The 19,864-nt window shown below is 38.7% G+C and overlaps 1 protein-coding gene across 3 annotated transcripts in view; it reads left to right on the top strand.

Moving 5' to 3' along the window:
• myo6a (myosin VIa) overlaps positions 1 to 19,864 on the top strand; it is a 148,156-nt gene that overhangs the window by 23,507 nt on the left and 104,785 nt on the right. For all 3 annotated transcript variants that reach the window (XM_073493304.1, XM_073493303.1, XM_073493302.1), the window contains exons 2-9: positions 144 to 278; positions 5,630 to 5,699; positions 5,941 to 6,014; positions 7,665 to 7,794; positions 10,012 to 10,117; positions 11,263 to 11,318; positions 11,403 to 11,500; positions 12,058 to 12,222. In XM_073493304.1, the coding sequence (XP_073349405.1) occupies positions 162 to 278; positions 5,630 to 5,699; positions 5,941 to 6,014; positions 7,665 to 7,794; positions 10,012 to 10,117; positions 11,263 to 11,318; positions 11,403 to 11,500; positions 12,058 to 12,222 (816 nt within the window). In that variant the 5' untranslated portion in view covers positions 144 to 161. The remainder of the gene's footprint in view (positions 1 to 143; positions 279 to 5,629; positions 5,700 to 5,940; positions 6,015 to 7,664; positions 7,795 to 10,011; positions 10,118 to 11,262; positions 11,319 to 11,402; positions 11,501 to 12,057; positions 12,223 to 19,864) is intronic.

Below are 19,864 nucleotides of genomic sequence, written 5' to 3'. Positions count from 1 at the left end.
TATTTTTTAAGGCTCCTCCAGGTTTCAGGCTCACATGTGCTGTAAAAATTCCACCTCACAAACTTTATATGTGAACTTGGCTGTCAAATAAAGAAAACATTACATGTTAAACCTCTGACTGTTACATATGTCATGTTTTCCAGAGCCCTCAGAGCGGTGCGATGGAGGATGGGAAGCCGGTGTGGGCGCCCCACCCATCGGACGGGTTCCAGCTGGGAACTATAGTGGACATCGGAGCCGACAGCCTCACCATCGAACCTCTCAAACAGAAGGGAAAGGTGAGACAGCTCTCAACCTCTACAACACGGGCCTTGTTACAGAAAAGCCCAAGTCCGAAATCCATCTTGTCTCAGTTTAGGAAGACATTTTGGTATTACAGAAACAGTTTTCATGACTGTATTTGTTTTTTTTTAAATCTTAGACTAGGGGAACAAGCACTGAAATAGTATGACTGAAAGGCAGCCTTAGCCTGTTTGAGAAGCTAACACTGTCGTTAGCCTGTTTGAGAAGCCATCACTGTTGGAGAGGCTAACACTTATGTTACCCAGTTAGAGAAGCCATCACTGTTGAAGAAGCTTACACTGCTGGTAAACTCTTGAAGAAGCTAACACTGATGGTATACTGTTGAAGAAGCTTACACTGCTGGTAAACTCTTGAAGAAGCTAACACTGATGGTAAACTGGTGAAGAAGCTAACACACAACATTGGTGAAGTCAAGACTCTGTCACCTGTTGGGGAAGCTAACAGAGATGTTAGCCTGTTGAGGCTAACATTGATTTTAGCCAGCTAGAGTAGCTAACACTGTTGTTAGCCAGTCAGAGAAGCTTACACTGATGTTAAACTGTGGGAGAAGCTAACACTGATGTTGGGGAGGCTGGCATTGATGTTAACCTGTTACAGAAGCTAACATTGATGTTATCGTGTTTGAAAAGCTGTTGGAGAAGCTAACACGGATGTTGAAGAAGAAGTTAGCCTGTTAGCGAAGCGAGCACTGATGTTAGCCTGTTAAATTAAATTAAAAGCTGCACTTCCTTGTTTAGCATAACAAGCTAGCTGGCCTTTGACAAGGGAAGCGAGACAGCTGTTGTCATGGATACAGGAGGTCTCATGTACATTCAGGCATGACAGGAGAGCAGACTGAAGAAGAGAGTTTACAGTTCTACTGTGGAATTCTTATGGTAGGGTGGCATTGTGGGTAATGTAGTGTGTACTGACCTCATGAGTCATGACTCTGGATTAAATCTTAATATTCTTATCATAGATTTTTGTTTCAGAAGTGATAAAGGTGCATTTAAAGGTATTAAAAGCCACTGGAAAGTCTGACAATCCATACTCCTGCTCAGGTGCTTCCTGGATCTCTCTGCCTGACGAACCTTTTCCGATATGCATTCACCTGCAGTTTGTTAATGATTTAATGTGTCACTTAATCGGATGCGGAAGAGGCCACAGTCCTGAGAGCAATAAAGAATCATTCACTCTATGATTCACCTGCAGACAGTTTACAGCCTGCAGCTCTAATGCGCTCCAGCACAGAATTAATCAGCGCTATCTGAAGTCAAGTGGCTCACTGCAAAGACAAACGGGCTTTTCTCGTTCAACGTTAATTCACTTTTCTGCTGGATGAGATGCCATATTGCCCTCGGCAAAGCTTTTAATGTCCCCGAGAGCCCGTCGCTGTGGTAACCCCTAAAGCTTGGTGTCCGTCTCGGTAATCTTTCTCTCAGACGGCCTCTGTGACTGAGTGCTTACTTTCAAAGAGCCTCCTCACTAATTCTGTGTACTGTCGGCCCATAAAACACCGGACTGTCAGTGGTTAATGTGAACACTGCTCTCAGGGCTGGAAGTGTTTGCACTGTGTGGTGTCCTTCATGTGTGTAAAAGTTCACATGTTTTAGTTACTTATAATGTATTAATTAAAAACACTAAAACTCTGCTTTTGAACTAACTGGCTATTCGAGACAGGCATATTCTGTTTCATGATGGATGTACTCCGCTTTGATTCACAACAGTTACAGTAGTCACAGCAAAGCAAAATGTTGCAACATAATCCACCTCTCCAGTCTCCTGCTGTATGATCAGTATGGAACAAACTCATTTATGCCAAATATGCCTCAGTACACAGCTGTGTTTTGTTGCCAGTTGTGTATTTATTACTTGTGGTTGACTTACATAGATGCTGTTGCAACAAGGAGAAGTTGTGGGTTCTGCCATGTGCTTGGCATATTGATATTCAGTCTGATCAAGTGTAATATCTGTCTACGTATTAGAATGTGTCACTCATATCTGATTTTACCTTAGAGCCACGTGGTTTAAAACATGATCTCTGTGCCTTTTGTTGGTCACATGTTCAGAACCCTTTGCCCTTTGTTTTGTCTCTCAGGAAGTGACAGAATCAAACCAACCATGGCCCAAACTTCAGCTGTCTTTGACCTAAAATATATTCTATAGGTTTGTTGAGCCTGCATTGCAGTGTTTCCTGAGAGGTTCACTTCAGGGTAAAGTCTGTGTAAAAGCAGTATTTTTACTCACTCATCATTGCTTTGGAAACATGAAAAACTCGTTCTCCTCAGATCTGTTCTCAGAGTGAGTTTCCGGGCTGCAGCGGAGGCCTGTAACAGTCAGAACAATGTCCAGTCTGTCCTGCTGCAGCCAGTTTGTGCCAGTGTCTGACGATGTGTTCACTCACTGGCAGACCTCCTGTGATGGACGTCAGGAGGAGGACAGGGAGCATGATACCCCGTCATACTATCGGTCTTTGTCCTTCAGTGTCTGTGTGTCCCAGATGGTGTCCACAGTTTGATCTGCCTCAGTGTTGGTGATGGAGAGAGAGAAAAAAAGTTAAGGGAAGGAGAGGAGGCTGTCAGTTCAGTTATTACATCTTTATAGACTTTAAATGATAAAACATTAGAAAGTATTTGAGACAAAACAGACTAAATGTGAGATTTAAAATCTTGAAGTAACTTTTGTGTAACCCTGGTTCTCTGAGACACAGTCTGATTGTGGGTTTCTTGTCTGCTGTATATAAAGCTTGCTGTAGCTGTCATAAGGACTCAGATGTTTGTTGCTTAACTTGTATTGTAGTGTGGCAGCTAGGATAAGGTAGTGATCAGTAATGCTAGTGCTATTAGCTAGGATCAAACCTGGGTCGCTCTCTGCACTCAGCTGCTGTTTCTCTCCACCTTGGTTGTGATGATCGGGTGAACAGTGTTCAGCTTCTTTTTCTCTCAGATTATTGGCCTTGCGTCACCTCCGCCTCCACCTCCTCTCTCTCCACTATTTTCTCCTCACGTGGTGCAGCATTGTGGAATCCGTCCAGTTTGGGCTGAGAATGTGGAACATGCCACCACTAGAGAGAATGAATCGCCTGTACGTCACCTTGGCACTGCAGCCTCTCTGTTCTGAGGGCCCGCTGCAGCACCTCATTCTTCAGGGCAGATTAAATGGCTCAGGCCTGCAGAGAGAGCTGCTGGAGCCTACAGGAGCTGGCAGTGACCGGCCTGCAGAGCACAGAAATACAACACCCAGCACCCCCCTCTCCAAAACACTGAGATCACGTGTCCTCACCTACGCTCGGGTATTACTTCAGGTTTGTTTGGTTTGAAATGCGTGGACAGTGAAGGCATCTGAGCCGAGGAGTAAAAATAAACTTCAGGTGGAGCAACGACTACATTTACATGCACGCTGATACGACACTAATATGACGTTAGCCTGAATGTAAACCACATAGTTTGTTGAGATATTATAAATGAAGCATGAGGGATAAAACATCATCAGAGCACTCATGTGTACAGTGCATTGTACTGTATTCTGTAATATATTATGATGCAGAATATGTGTCTCAGATGGGGTTTTTATTAGTTTTCTATAGAGGATCCAAATCACCAAAATGAAAAATAAATAAACACATAAATGACTCGATTAATGAATTAATGACATTAAATGCACCAAAGATATGATGAAAATAAATCCAGGCATTAATCAGTTTACATAAATTGCTGTTTAAATTTGCTTTTGTAGTTTTGTACCTTTGTGTTTACTTTCCCATCAATTTATCCCTGTTATTTATTTATTTTTAAATGTATTTATTTGTTTGTGTATTAATTTCTGAGGCCAGTTATATTGGCTTTGCATTTTACCCCAAAGTTGTTTCTTTATGTATTTTCTTTTTACATTTCTTAATGCGTTTCGACTTCATTATGCTACTGTCATAAATAAGTACATTTAAAAATGAAACAATCATCAAGTAAAATGGAAAAATCAATGGGAATGTGAACGAATGGGGAATTAATACAAGGGAAAATAAATACAGTAACGTTCCCAATTATTACAAATAAATATTCAGTTATGTCACATTTTATTAATCAAGTAATGCCTTTATTTTTAACATTATCTTTCGTGGCATATTCATTTATTTTAGTAATTTTTTTTGTTTTGATTTTGTCAGGTTCAATCAACACAAAGCCTCTTGCTACTCTACCGTCAGCTTCGTGTGTTGCCTCACCAAAAGTTTGTTAGGCTGGGTCAGAGACGGATGTCAGAGACAGATGTCAGAGACAGATGGAGAAACACACCTATTTTGTAAGATTATTAAAGACTTGGACATCAGCAGGTTTATGGATCCGCACAAATATCACAGAGCCGACGTTTTCAAAAAGGTTCCTGACTGGATGAAAGAGGGAGGCTGTCTTCGTCTACCGGAGTGTGCACGGCTGCATGTTAACAGGAATATTAGTCAAATATTCATTTTCATTAGCCATGTAAACACTTCAGTGAGAATATTGTGTTTTTGGGAGTACTGCTAAAAAAACAATATTTTGTGCATGTAAACGTGCCAAACAAAGCAGAGCACAGCTTTACCTGGAGGGGTTTTTCCTGAAGTGAAGGTTCACAAACCACAAAGGTTGGAAAACACTGGTTTAATCTCTAACAATGCATTTTTTATGAGTTCACTATATCTTGATTTGAAAAGTAACTCCATCTGTGAATAAATGTGATAAAGTACAGTGTTTTCCTCTGAATATTAATAGGTGCAAAGTAGCATCAAATGGAGGCCTCATACTTTTTTTACAGTACTTCAGTCAATGTACGTCTGTGACCTCGACCTGATGATAAAGAGATTAGACGAGATGAAAAACCAAACTGAAGTGGAGTTTCTAAAACATCAAGACTGTTTCCTAACTGAGTATTAGCTCTCTTCTCTCGTGTCATGACGTCTCATGATTCTTCTTGTGAAATCTTTAATGATCTGTTTATAAAGCCGTTAATAATGCAGAGTTGTGTCTGTGCCGTGGAGGTGTTGACCGGTCGCTCCGTCCAGCCTCCTCTCACTGTGATCCTGTTACCTGCTGCCTGCAAATAATTCATCAGGCCTTCAGCTGGACCAGCAGCTGGTATATTTATCTCTGGGTCCATGTATTATTTAAAGTTTAAAGTAACAGAAAGGACAGAAAGAAATAGATTTCCAAAAAAAGAAAAGAAATGAGAATAAAAACCTTTCAGTGATTTATTTGTTTTTTGCAAGATGGATTTTTATGGTTGACGACAGCCGTCCAACAAGATAAGTGATGGCATGGTTGTACTGGTGTGAGATTTCTTGACTTAATGTTTGAAACATTTCTCTTTTTTGCAGACATTTTTGGCTGCTATCAACCAGGTGTTCCCTGCAGAGGAGGATGTCAACAAACAAGTTGAGGATAACTGTAAGTTTCTTCTTTTTACCTCATTTCTTTATTTAAAAACTCATTTCAAAGTCTGTTGTTGACCTACCTTACCTAATGTCCATGTGTAGTAGTAGTACTAGTTGTAGTAATAGTAGTTGTAGTAGTGTGTGTGTGTGTGTGTGAGTATTATTAAAATGAAGTATTATTATCAGGCAGCTTGTGTATAATTGCAGTTTTTTTGGCTCTGCTAACTCAGGTAACCTTATTTTTTGTCTCTCAGGTTCTTTGATGTACTTGAATGAAGCGACTCTGCTCAATAACATTCGTGTGAGATACAGCAAAGACAAGATTTATGTAAGTACTGACAGTGAGGAGGAAATTACACATATTAAAGCTGCTAAAACACTTGATTTATTGTTTGTACTTCCTCCACAATATTATTATTTTCTCTGAAACTTGAGCTGATAACAGGTCTCAGACCCAAACGTCTTGTGTCATCATTAGAATGATGATAGAATAAAAGGAGGAGATGCATGAAAGATTTGTTGCAGAGATTTTTGACATTTCCAGATAATCACTAGATCAGAACTCCTCCAGTCCTCTGCGTACTCTCTGAATAAAATCAGCAACACAAAAAACAGTGATTACATGAGAAGTATTAGCAGCTTAAGCTGGACGCAGTGAACATCTGTGATATGACACACAAACTCGTCACCTCCTTCTCAACCTGCTGCACTATCAGACAGAATATCTGCTAATATTTGTTTTAACCTGCCTGTTGGAGCACCTTAGGGTGGAGCACACACACACAGGTACACACTTGACTGCACACTTGCTTTTTCACTTTCACGTGCAGACACACGTCTCACTCCTCCACATACTGATGGTAATGATAGTAATCTAATTATAACTTGAACATGACTTTCAATGCAAAGTGATGTACCTCAACAGAAATAATGAATAAGTTAAACCAAAAGTTAAAACAAATACACATTAATAATATACAGTTCGAAAACGTCGACAAACTGAAGTGATATAAAGTCCTATTTAATTCAATCAAGCTGAACCCATTATAAAACTTAACAGCCCTGTATCATTGAATTTTAAACCACCACACACACACACACACACACACACACACACACATTTTTCCTGCTGTACTTGGCACGACCACCTAACCCCTCAACCTAACCTTCATCAGAGTCAGAATCAGAATCTGATTTATTTCAAAGTAGGTTTTCACAACTTAAAAAGCATGAATATAGATATAAAATGGTAGATAACATGTCAGAAATATTCTAAAATAATTTTAAAAATATGTAGAATATGACCATTATTTAAATGACAGAGCTGTACAGTTCAGTTTTTTTAATAGATGCCTACTTCATTTAAACCCAGTTCCATTGAGGACTGAACATGTTGTCCTCAGTTTCTAAAGAACTCCTTGTTTTTAAAACTGACCTCACCCTCTAACAATAGCCTACTTTTCTAAAATTATCCCAATTTTCCACAAGTGTCCTGGCTGTCTGAAAGTGTCCTTGTACAAAATATTCTGACTTTCCAAAACCATTCTCAACCCCATCAAACTGGTCCTCACAAAGACAGAAGAGCACACAGACATTACCACAGGGGGCTCAGGTGAGCTCAGGTGTGTTCTCTCTGCTGTGATTCAGCTGCTGTTGGCTGTGAGTCAGACTCACACTGACATCTAGTGGCAGAAGAAGGAACTGATCCAAAGTCTAAGAGAGGACATCTCAACTTTTTAAAGTCAGATTTATTGACACTTTATTTGGTCTCACTCTCTCACATAGTTCAACGTATTTAACATATTTCTGTAGAAATGTAACTGCAGCAGAATGTAAACTATGTTGGCCAAAGGCTCCTCATTTTGATTTGGCTTTATCTTTATATTTGATATTTTTGCAATAAATATTATTCACATAATTCTTTGATATAAACTCATGCAAATTGTAATCCTTCTTCTCCTTCTCCTTCTCCTTCCAGACGTTTGTAGCCAACATCTTGATCGCAGTCAACCCGTACTATGACCTCCCAAAGCTTTACTCGCCTGAGACCATCAAGCAGTACCGGGGCCGGTCCCTGGGCACACTGCCGCCGCACGTCTACGCCATCGGTGAGCAGACATGAAACACACTCGCTGTCATTTCTTTAAAATACACAATCTGCTGACAATAAATAAAAGGTTGGTCGTGTTGTTTTCTTTTCAGTCTGTGGGTTCAGTAAATGTCCTCCTGGTTCTGTAATGCATATTTCAGGCTTGTGTTCAGCTGAGTGAAGCAGAGTTTGTCCTGTGTTGGAGGACACAGTGACTAATGTTAACAGGTTAGGTAACAGTTTGGTCAGATGCTGCTTTTTATTATTATAATTTATATCAGCTACTGATCTCTTTGCTGTTAAGTTGCTGGCTGATGACTCAGTGATTCATCCTTTATTTATAGTTGAGGTTGTACTTGTACTCTGATAGAAATGATGATGTTTCTTGATTTTGTTATTTTCTACTGTGTTTTGTTTGTTGTTTTTAAATAGATGTGTTTTTTATACGTGGTCCTTTTTGACAGATTTTTTTCACACCTGTATTTTGGGGAAAGAGTTTGGCTTTAGATTTTATAAGGCCTTATTAGGCCATCAGTGCCCCCCTCAAAGAGGTCCATTACACATTTAATTTGGGACACAACAGGTGTTTGTGTAAAGAAAATACAATATCATGGCAATGAAATGAATGGATTTTGGGCTATTTTGCTTTCATAACGTCTTCTTTCAGACCAGTGGGAAGAAAATATCCAAAACACACATGTAGGAACTGTTCATAGTTCAAATTTCTGTTCTTGGCATTAATGTGAATTGGTGCATATTTAATTAGATTGCCTTATTTGCATATTCAAAGATGAAATATCAGAAAATTTGCAATTAATTGCGATTACTTAAAATAATTGTCTTAATGTAAATAATCAACTGGGTAAGTTTTATTGTAATATCTATGTTAACCCCATTCATGTGTAGTGTCTAAAAATATTTGTAATTTTAACATGTATGTATAAGATAAGAAAAGACTTTATTGATCCCTCACCAAGGAAAATCACTTGTTACAGCAGTGATTGAGTGATAGATTAAAAAATGAAGAAAGGCTAAATAGAAATGCAAAACAGAATAATAGGAAAGTAAAATAAAATAAAAATGCTTATAAAAATAAAGACTATTTACCCTCTATTCATCTTTTATGACCAAGATGGACAAATGCACAGGATAATTGCAGTAGTGTAGTTGTAGTTACATACAAAAAAAATATACAAGAATTAACATAATTACACCGGAATTGCAATTAATTAAATGATGAATTAAAATAAAGGCTCTTTTTTTAAAAATGATTTTCTTTTCAAACTCTGAGCCCAGAAATCTTCACTTCAGCAGCACTTACATGTACACAAACTCTCCTGTTTTATTTCTGTTTATATTCTGAAGGTTTTTACAGATTAAAACATGGTGAAATGGAATTTTTTGGGGGGCTGTTGACAGTATTTTCTGATTCATGGGGTGATAAAAAGAGATTTCCAAGATTCTCTTTGTAAAAATCTTTGACTCTACTGTGTCAACAACATGAAACAAGAATTGTGTCTTTGTCCAGTACTCACGTAAAGGGATTTGAATATTTAAACGTAGAATTATACAAAAAGAACTTGTAATACAAAGTGTTATAATGTAACTTATTTACTAGGAATGTTTCGTATTAGTTCATTTTGCTCCCCTCTCGCCTTTAGTCTCTCCCCTTGAGAAAATAACTTAAATAAAGACGAAATCGGTACGTGTTGCTCAGGTATAAAGCCAAACACTAAAATTACAATGCGATCAAGAAGAAAATGACATGTAAATAAAACAATAAGCAAACCAGTTAATGTTTTAAGTTTAGTTTAATTAAATTGTATCATCAAAAACAGGCCAAACCAACTCTCTCTGTGATGTTTCTGGTCAACTTTATCATCATTATCTTTAACATAAAGTAGACGTTATTGGAGCATTGTAACATAAATAATCTCTTTTTGTAAATTAAATTATACCAATTTGTTTTGTATATTAAACTACAAAAAATACAATATTTTTCTAAAAGAAAATCAGTATGATCTCCTGTTGTAGTTTGCATTCTTGCCACCAGGTGGCAGTCAGCGCTCAGATTTCCCACGGTCCCCTGAGCTTTTCTATCATAACTCAGACTGACTTATCTCCTTTACAAGGCAGTAGCTAAAATAAAAGGTGAAAATGTGGGGTCAGCTCTGTGTCCTTGAGGCAGAGCAGAGTCTAATCTAACAGTTTCCTCCGTCTGTGTTTCCTCGTCCAGCTGATAAGGCGTACAGGGACATGAAGGTCCTGAAGATGAGCCAGTCCATCATCGTCTCAGGGGAGTCCGGGGCCGGGAAGACCGAAAACACCAAGTTTGTTCTCAGGTGAGCATGACGAGGCGTTTTTATACTCTGCAGACATTTTTTCGTCATTTTTTAAAGATATATTTTTTAAAATTTCTGGATTCATTGTAGCTAATCACTGCACATAATAACAAGCTTCATCAGTCCATGTGTGTTGTGAGTTCTTTTACCCAGTTTAATTTTGTTGAATTGAAATTGGATTGATTTTTCATTGCATTTGTTTTACATGTAATGTCAGCTTATGAAGCATGTTGTTGGTATAAATCTTAACCCTCATGCAACTGTTTTTAATTCCATTTTTGGAAAGGTATTTGTTTGTTATTTTCTTTTAGATTTTAACCTCAGCTCATAAAATATGTCTATAATACACTGTGTATATTACAGACAGACAGATAAAACTTTTTTTTAGCATAAAATCATGCATCCCATGTTATCAGGCTTTCATTCAGTGGTCCTGGATGAGCTTTTGTAATTTTTCACTAGATAGTGAGACATACAGTTTACCTGTATGTTGGCCCAAATACAAGCAATTTCCCTCGTGTCCTAAAGGGGGATTTGCATCATAATAAAACTTGACCCTCATGCAACTGATCAAAACAACACATTTAGTACAAAAAAAATATATATTCAAATAATACTATATATTAATATTATTTTCAACTTTCACTGGGTTACACATTTTTAGCTAATATCAGTCCTGATAATAATGACAAAATATTGATTCATTTTCAGGATTTTAATCCTTTAAATACCAGTTTGTTTATATGATGCCACTGTGCATATATTTAATATACAGTATTTTTATGGCAGTTTTTGACATGTGGTCTGAGTAATTTTTTTAAATTTAATTAGTTGCATGAGGGTGAAAGTCACTACTCTATTTTATTTTACTTTAAAATGTAAAAGATCTGTCAAATATGCACAACTATCTTCACTGTTTGATGATTGTTTCTGATTACTGAGTGTTTCTAATATTAAGTCTTACTGATATAAATAAGGTTGATAAAGTTTCAGAAAACTTTGAAGCTGAATCAACTGTCACACTGTTTTGTTGTATTGAATATAATTAATGCTGATTTTTATGTAACCTGCTATAACTGAAGTCATAAAGAATTTTGGGTAAAAGAATCACTGAGCTGTTGTGTGCTGCATATTTCTCCTGACAGATACCTGACGACCTCGTACGGAACAGGTCAGGACATCGATGAAAGAATAGTGGAAGGTAAGATTCACTTCTGCTCTTCATCTCAGTCAAAGTGGACGTTTCCTCTGTATGAATGTGTGTTTTATGTCTCTAATCCTGCAGCAAACCCGTTACTGGAGGCTTTTGGAAACGCAAAAACCGTCCGCAACAACAACAGCAGTCGCTTCGGGAAGTTTGTGGAGATCCACTTCAATGAGAAGGTTCAGTGTTCTGTGTTATAATAACAACTTCCAGCAGGAGAGTTTGTCTCCTGAGCTCTCTGCAGAGAAGTCGCACTGTAAACAGTGCTTTACAAACAATGAAAGTTATGAATTAAATATGACGCCTAATAGCTATGGTTATTTAGCATAAACAGTTTAGATTGATCTTCAATTATGAATATTTATGAACGTGTTTGCATTCATGAATAAACACAATATTCCCTGAATCATCTCAGACACTTACACGGCAGAAAACAAACGGTAATGAGGGGCAGACTTTGCTAGTAGGATCATTTTTCTCTCTTGTCTCTGTGTCTATTACAGCTGTGGATGTGCTGTAAAACAACATATCTCCATATAGTTTCATAAACACATTGTGACCTGACATATTGTTGTTAGTTTTGCTTGTATCATCCTTCATGTGTCCTGATTTTCTACTTTATAAACTAGGATTTCTTCCATGTATACTGATGTGATACTCCTGGTATCTCCAGATGTGTTGATGTTGAATGTTTGTGATATTAACACTTGTTTCCTGTCTGTGATCGTGTGGTCAGAATGCGGTCGTGGGCGGCTTCGTGTCGCACTACCTGCTGGAGAAGTCGAGGATCTGCAGACAAAGCTCCGAGGAGAGAAATTACCACATCTTCTACCGACTGTGTGCCGGTGCCACCGAGGACATCAGGCAGAAGTTCCACCTCAGCTCCCCGGACACTTTCAGGGTACGGATACATCACAGTTTCTCTTTAATCTCCTTTAGTTTGATCTCATCGCCAAACAGACATATATTTTCTTTTTCACCTTTTTGCCTGCCTGTTTGTGTGATTACCACGCCATTTTCCTGTTTTTCTCTATCATCATGTCATCTGTTGTTTTACTGACTGCATGCCAGTCAGTGCTTTAAACTGTCAGTAGACAGGTTTTCTGCTTCAACGTATCATCCAGTAAATGTTGGTTGTGCGATGGCACCATTTCTATCCGCTTTTGAGCCTTTCTGAGAACAGCCTTCCTCTTTAAAGGTTGAAAAATCAAGCACCTCATGACGAACGATAGTTAGGTTTGTTGTTAGGCAGCAGCCTTGAGCAGCTAAAGTAGTTATTACAGCTGAAGAGGAGGAAATTAGCTCGAAGTAGTATGTAAGTAAGAGCAAGAACCTTGTAAAGGAATGGTGGATGGATTAAACAAAACAGGACTTTCATTCACGAGACCGCTGTTAGTGTCCAGGTATGTTTGTAAAAGAAGTTACAGAAGTAATGGGGTGATCTGAACCCCAAACCACAATGTCTTCCTAAACCTAACCAAACTGCAACCTTACTGCAAAGGTTGGGTACTTGTTTCACTGTTATGCAGCAGCGGTCATGACGCTTTGGGAGACGCTGACAATCGACCTATTCAGTGGTTTAGGTATGAGCATGTGTTGCTGCTGTCACTTCTCCATTACAGACTAAATGAATTAAAAAAAACTCATGTTTTGTCTTGTGTTGTTGTTCGCTGCATCTCTGAGAAAAACAGAAAGCGATTTGGTTGTCTTTTTGACAGCGGCACAAAAATGATTACCAGTTGGAAATGCTAAATGTCGGTTTCCACTTTAAACCAGCAGCCTGAATACAGTCAACTGCACATTCAGCACTTGGAGGCATGGATTGTGTTCAGGAATCATTCATTTGCTGGTACAAATGAATAATGTGAAACATGAACTACTAAAAGTGTGCATTTATTATCATATAAAAATGTTCCGCAGACACTTGCTGGTCTGTGTAGAGGCCAGCTTGTGCAGAAGCAGAAACTTCAGCAGCTTTCTATTTGAACTTACAGGGAGACACTTCACTCAATTGTATTTTCATGCTGGTCAGTTCTGCGATTTTAGGCTGTTTTCCTTCCCATTAGACATCGTCTTTCAGACCAGCGGCAAGACTTTTGCATATTTAACTAGATAGCGTCATTTGCATGTTTAAACATAGAATTTCATAAACTTAATAATAAAAAGTAAAAATATTTGTCCAAAAGTAAGAAATCAACTGGGGAAGTTTCATGCTGAACATTTCTTTCACTATTCAGTAGTGTTTCTCCTCAGCAGCTGCACGTTTTTGTCTCCTCTCATGACTTGTTAGAGCAGCAAATTAGTTAAACTGTCTCCAGAATCATTTACTGAGCGAGTGTCCAGAAAGTGTCCAGAAATGTAAAATGCTGGTGCGTAATTAGTTTTGAGAATCGTCAGTAGATTTATTAAATGTTGGCCTGGAGGCTTAAAGTTATTTTCTGATTCCCCTCTGTGTTATTACCTGCCACAACAAACAGCTTCAACAGGAAGTACATCTAATTAAAGATGTTAAATACCTCAAAAATAACATTGTGTTGTCTATTTAATAGCAAGAATCCTCACTGTGACTCCTGTAAATACACTCTGAAGTCCATGTGGCTGTTAAATACACATCGATTATAAGAAGAATCTTTTCAGAAAGAATCAGAAGCACAGTAAGAGCTGCATGAGTCCCTGAGTACACTGTGTATAAATATAAATATGAATAAACCATCTGAGAGAAGCAGCAGGCGGTGGAGAGAATGATTCCATCTCTAAGTGTGAATAACCATCTTCGGTTATTTAATTTAAGTGATGTTTGTATCTTCAGAGAAACACATTTTGTAGAGGATTTGTCTGTGTTGTTTCGTCTGAGTGATGGAGAACAGAAGTTCAGCAGCATCTGGAGGAGATGGTTGTGTCTGTATATGATATAGATGTGATGTCACAACGCTCATCTGGCTTAATTATCATCTAAGAGCAATTTCATGCTGATGTTGGAGACAAAGATTTTCTCCTGTCAGAGCTTAGAGGGAAGCCTGGTACATGTTTGTTTGACTTAAACCATGGCCATACATTCTTAAAGGAAAAGTTCATGATTTTCAAATGTCATTTCAGTCATCATCTCCTCCCTCCATGCTGATGTAAAGTCAGGTGAAGTTTCACAAAACATTTCTGGAGCTTCACAGCAAAACAGTGTTGCAGCATTCTCCTTAACAACTGAAGTAGCTGGGGACTTGTTTTAAAATGTAACAAACAACCAAAAAAACATAAAATGGCTCCATACAGCTCGTCCGGTGTATCTAAGCTGGAACTGGAATTTAAACTATTATAAAAAAGCTATATATATTACTGAAACTGATCTATTAGCAAAATAGTTGGCAATTCATTTAACAGTTGAATTCTAATTGATAAATCATTGGAGCTTTCGTATGGACATACTCTTGCAAGTTCTTCCGACCTGTGAGCTATTGATCTTTCTCTTTAAATTCAGTATGTCACCCTGTATGCTTTTTAAAATTATTTATGACATCAAAGACAACATTTCACATCTCCTTTATTTTCCAGACAATTTTGTGGCAACAAAACTGGGTAATTTTAATGAGACATAGCCAGTTGTGTGCAGCGACAACAGCAGGTTGCTGTCCCAAGCCAAAACATGATCTTTTCATGTGTTTTTTGTGCCTAAACACAGTGTTGTCACAACAAACTAGTTGGACACTTAAGAAATCTTAAGTGTCCAACTTATCTGTGATTTGCAGAAATGTATAATGCCAACATTTATTCTCGTGATTTGGTTGTCTACACTATATTTTCTCCCGTGGTGATGATGATGATGATGAAGATGATGATGATGATGATGATGCCACAGATGATCAGAGCTCAGTCCACTTAGAGCCACTCAGATGTTCGACATATTGACACACAGATGTAGGACATGACCCACCTTAGGTCCTGTTTCAAGTCTACCACAAACCAAGAGGATTAGCGAAGACCTCTAAATCTCTGTTATTGTGGCTATTTAGACATGTTAAACAAAGCAATAGAAGCACACACACATTTTGAACGTCTCCTGCCCAGGCCGATGTGTCCGTAACAGACAGCAGAGGGCAGCACTGAGCCGTCAGGGAGCCCAGCTGTCTCTGGCAGCACGTCTTCATTAAAGCTGCAGCCCATCTGGCTGCTCTACTCACTCTGTACTGCGTGGGATCAAACGGCCGAGTTTACCATCAGGTTTGTTTCCTATTAAACATAAACTGTTCCGCTCCAGTTACAAACAGAGATATTTACAGTAATGGCTGCAGTGAAGCTGGGTAATGCTCCGATAATGGCTGTTACATTTCAGCTGGTGGTATTGATCTGTGCTGTCACAGCTCTAAAGTTTTAATCAGTAGAAACACTCTGAAAAAATCAGAACAGTTTAGACTTTAATGTACAGAAACTAGATGGCTTCCAAGTTCTTTACAAGGAAACCTTTTTTCTCTTTAGAGCAGATAAACGGATAATAAACTGTCAAATCTTTTACTATATACACTAGGCACAGTGATGCCAGTAAATGTGGAGGGAGATGAAAGAGAAGTTCATGAATGCAAAATGAAAATTGATCCATACAACTGTGATAAACAAACAAAACAAATCCAAAAACCAGATGGTTCCAAGTTTTTCTTTAAAACCGACAAAAAGTCAGACTCATAAATATGTTAAATCTGAACACACAGAGTTAGATGAAAAACTGTCTGTGTGAAGTGTTCACTGTGTGCTGTGCGTGTCATATACGTTAACGTGCACCAAATAACACATCGAGGTATTAAAAAGTACAAAATTTGATAGCTCTATAGCCGATATTCATATTCATACCTAAATTTGTGGTTATCAAACAAACAGTTTGTTATAAAATTACATAACAGAGGCAGGATGTATTACAGTTCAACAGTAAACCTTATTGTATATGACGATATATCTGCAGTAGGCCGATATCAGCTGATAAAATCGGTTCCTTAAAGGTGCACTATGTAGTAAGTAGAAATTCAAACTCAGAATTTTAATGTTTACAGTATTAATGAGGTAATAAAACAAACTCAGAAATATACATTTTTTCCATAACTGAAAAAAAGCAAGCTGTTCTCAGAGGAAAATAAGGTCCCAGAACACTGTTTGAACCTAGAAAGGTCGCAGGGTCCGCCACATATAAACAAAGTAAAACAGTAAAAGAAATTGTGTTGTCCTTTTAAGGTCACTTTGTTTATTCAGTTTATCTTCTTTCTCTTCTCATTGACATGAGACATGAGTTTCTCTGTGATCAGAGCCATATCTCACTTGTGTGCTGAGTCATACTGGATGCCCCTGATATGCATAGAGAAGCCTAAAACTCAACTTTATTCAAATGAGGAGCAGGCAGCGGGTTGCCCATTTCTCAGAATGCAACACAAGCTGAGTGAGGTGTCGGCTACTTTATGGAAATCCGGTGTGTCCGGTGTGACTCATGCCTCTGGAAAGTCCTGTAAAACTATAAAAGCTTACTGAAATGAAGACAGGTTCTGCAACTGCGTGTCTTATTTTTGGCCTCAAATGCTTCAGAAACACATTTCGGTGTTGGAATATTTTTGTAATACAAAAGAAAGTTTCCAAACAGGCCGCCATGCTGGGCAGGTTGCAAATCCAGGAGCAGACGACCCAGGGGTGCAATCAGGAAGTGTGTGTGTGGCTGTAGGAGGGAGTAGCCTGTGTTGGTCAAGCATCCAATGCTTGTCTGATGAAAACAGCTGCTTGCTTTGCATATTTATTTAATCTATTGTTCATATAGAGATATTGATTAGTGTAGCTTTAACTACATCCAAGAAACTCGACATGATGATGATGATGATGTATACTTTATATTAATGCCATAAGTGAACTAGAGACAAAAGAAAAAGTCAAATAAAATATGATTATAAGGCAACAATATTCAGCATGAACAGAAATAAACCGATTCACTGGAGTGCGTCTTTGTTTTTTTGACCTCAGGCTGAAATCACCTCATCTGACTCTGAAAAGTGCTGATTCATGCTCACCTCCTCCTCCTCTGTTGGAGGAGAAAACAAAACGTTTTTGAGTCTTTTCCACAGAGTCATCCCTTTAAAGGCAGCTCCTCAATTCAATCGTCTATTCTCACCTGCGTCATTCTCTGGCCTTAAAGTGCCCTGCGGTCTCCGTCAGCGTCCCCCCGCAGCTTATTACACCTCCTGCAGTCTGTTCAGCAGCTTCTAATGGCTTCATATATCTACAGTTTTCCCTGCTGGTGGGGAAAGTAAAAAAGATTCAGTGATTATAGCAGTCAAGGACCGAGCTCAGCGGCTGTGATGAACTCCTGCGTAGAGTAGTTTGTGTATCTGCAGTGTTAGGAAAAGAACTCAGATCCTTTACCGGAGTAAAAGTAATCAGAGTTAAAGGAAAGGAGGTAGAAGCAAAGCAGGAAGGACACAAGGAAAGAAGAAGATGGAAAGGAAGAAGGAAACAAGTTTACAAAGGCAAGAAGGAAACAAATATAGAAAGAAGGATAGAGGGATGAAAAGAATGCATTAGGGACAGAAAGAGAGAAATATGGATAGAAATGAGTGAGGAACAAAAAACGAAGAAGCCAGGACATTCACGAGACGGATATGGAAAGATGGGGGGGAAAGACATGCAAACAAATACAGAAAGAATGTACAATGGAAACAGAGAAATAAAGACTGAGAAACAAAGGAAATAAAGAAAGTAAGAAGTCAGAACATTAACGACACAACGATGAAAAGATAGAAGGAAAGACAAAAAGAGGGCATGAAGGAAGGAAAAGAAATGATGGCTTAAAGGAGGAAAGAAATAAAGAAAGAATGAAGGAAAGGAGGCAAGATATAAAGAAACAAGTACTGAAAGAAGGAAAGAAATAAAGAAAACATTAGGGAATGAAGAGAATAAAAGAAAGAAGACGGGCGAAGAAAAGGGAAGTGAGGAGAGAAAAGAAATGTAAAAAGCAAAGAAAAAGAAGCAAAGAGGATGGGAAAGAAGTACAGAAAGAAAGAAGTGATCCAGTATTTGAAAAAGATGAGGACTGAAGACTGAAAGGACAAAGGAATGAGGGAAATAAACAGGAAGAGGAGGAGAGATAGAAGGAAGAAATTGGAGGAGGCATGAAGGAAGGAAAGTAAAGTAAAGGGAGTGAAGGATGAATTATCAGAAGTGGAAAGAGAGGAGGATACAGTGAATATAGTGGTACATTAGTATCTTATCTGACATTAAATGTGACTAACACAGTGGAGTTACGGTCCAGTATTTCTGTGTCGAGGAGTAAGCAGTCGCTCCTCCTCTGTGTTTGGAGCAGACGGAGCCTTGAGGCGACACCGGGCTGTTTTGTACGAGTTCGATTGAACAAGCGTTTGCAGAGGAGAAAAACAAGAAGAACAAAAAACTGAGCGTGTCCCATCTGCAGTGTGTTGACGAGATGGACGGCTGAATGAGGCTGAAGGCTTCCCCTCAGCTAGCCTTGTAATGAAACTTTTTGTTTATGTCCATCTGCTGCACCGAAAGGACTCGCCTGCCCAACAGGAATCTCTCGTTTCACTCCTGTCCAAACACACCTGGGAAGGTTGTTGTCATTACCTCCATTCTCTGCACATAACAGGGGGGACAGCTGGTGGAGAGCCATTAAAACTGGGACAGAGTCAATTACCAGAGCGGCGGGATCGCTTTTGTGTGGATGCAAATTTAATTTTCAGAGGAAAACTGAACAATTGCAACCAACGGAAAAGCAGATTGATGCTTCATGCAATAAGGAAAAAGATGTGCAGACTGTCACTCAGAGAAACATGTTTTGGGATCAGAATATTTCACATCTCTCATGAGCTGTACGCTTCCAAGATGTTCGATTGTTTAACAGCGTCTCGATGGGAACGCTGCGTTTGTTTGTCACGATCCACAAACTGACAGTCTGATAAACGTGAAAGTATGCCGAGTCTCTCTAGCTCACATTTTTCATGAATTCACACAAATACATCTATCAGTTTTCGTGAACAAGTGTGACACCGTGAATACTTTCAAGGAGAGAATGTCTGAAAGTGCTGTCATGTTACGTCTCGTTCCTCTCTGTGACAGCAGGCGCGTCCTACAGATTACACTTAAAAGCATTTTTTAAGTTGTTTTTGGTACATTTATTCCTGACATTGGGTAGATTTACACAGGGTTATTATTTCTCAACAAACAAAATGAAACAAATGAATGAACAAAATCAAATAATGAACCCAATCAGCATCTTGTAGGCTCTCTGTCAGCATCCATTAGTGTTTACATCCGACAGACCATGACCGTAACAAGAGTGTTGATTTCACCAACTTGAGTCTGATCTCACTCTTCCAATACTGTTGTTGGCAGTGGGACAACGGTTTATACATTAGGGTTGTCACAATTTTAATTTGAAACCAAAACCAGTATCGGTGACTCCAAGTATATATTTCTCTCCTACCTGTGTGCGCTACGAGAAAACAAAAAACACTTGAAAGACGACACCGCTAGCTTAGCGTCAGCCTGCAGCTGCACTTCCAGACACTGAA

This window comes from Pagrus major, chromosome 22 (genome assembly GCF_040436345.1).
Source record: "Pagrus major chromosome 22, Pma_NU_1.0".
NCBI lineage: Eukaryota > Metazoa > Chordata > Actinopteri > Spariformes > Sparidae > Pagrus > Pagrus major.
Note: the sequence above shows the minus strand (reverse complement) of the source record. Positions and strands in the feature narration are given on the sequence as shown.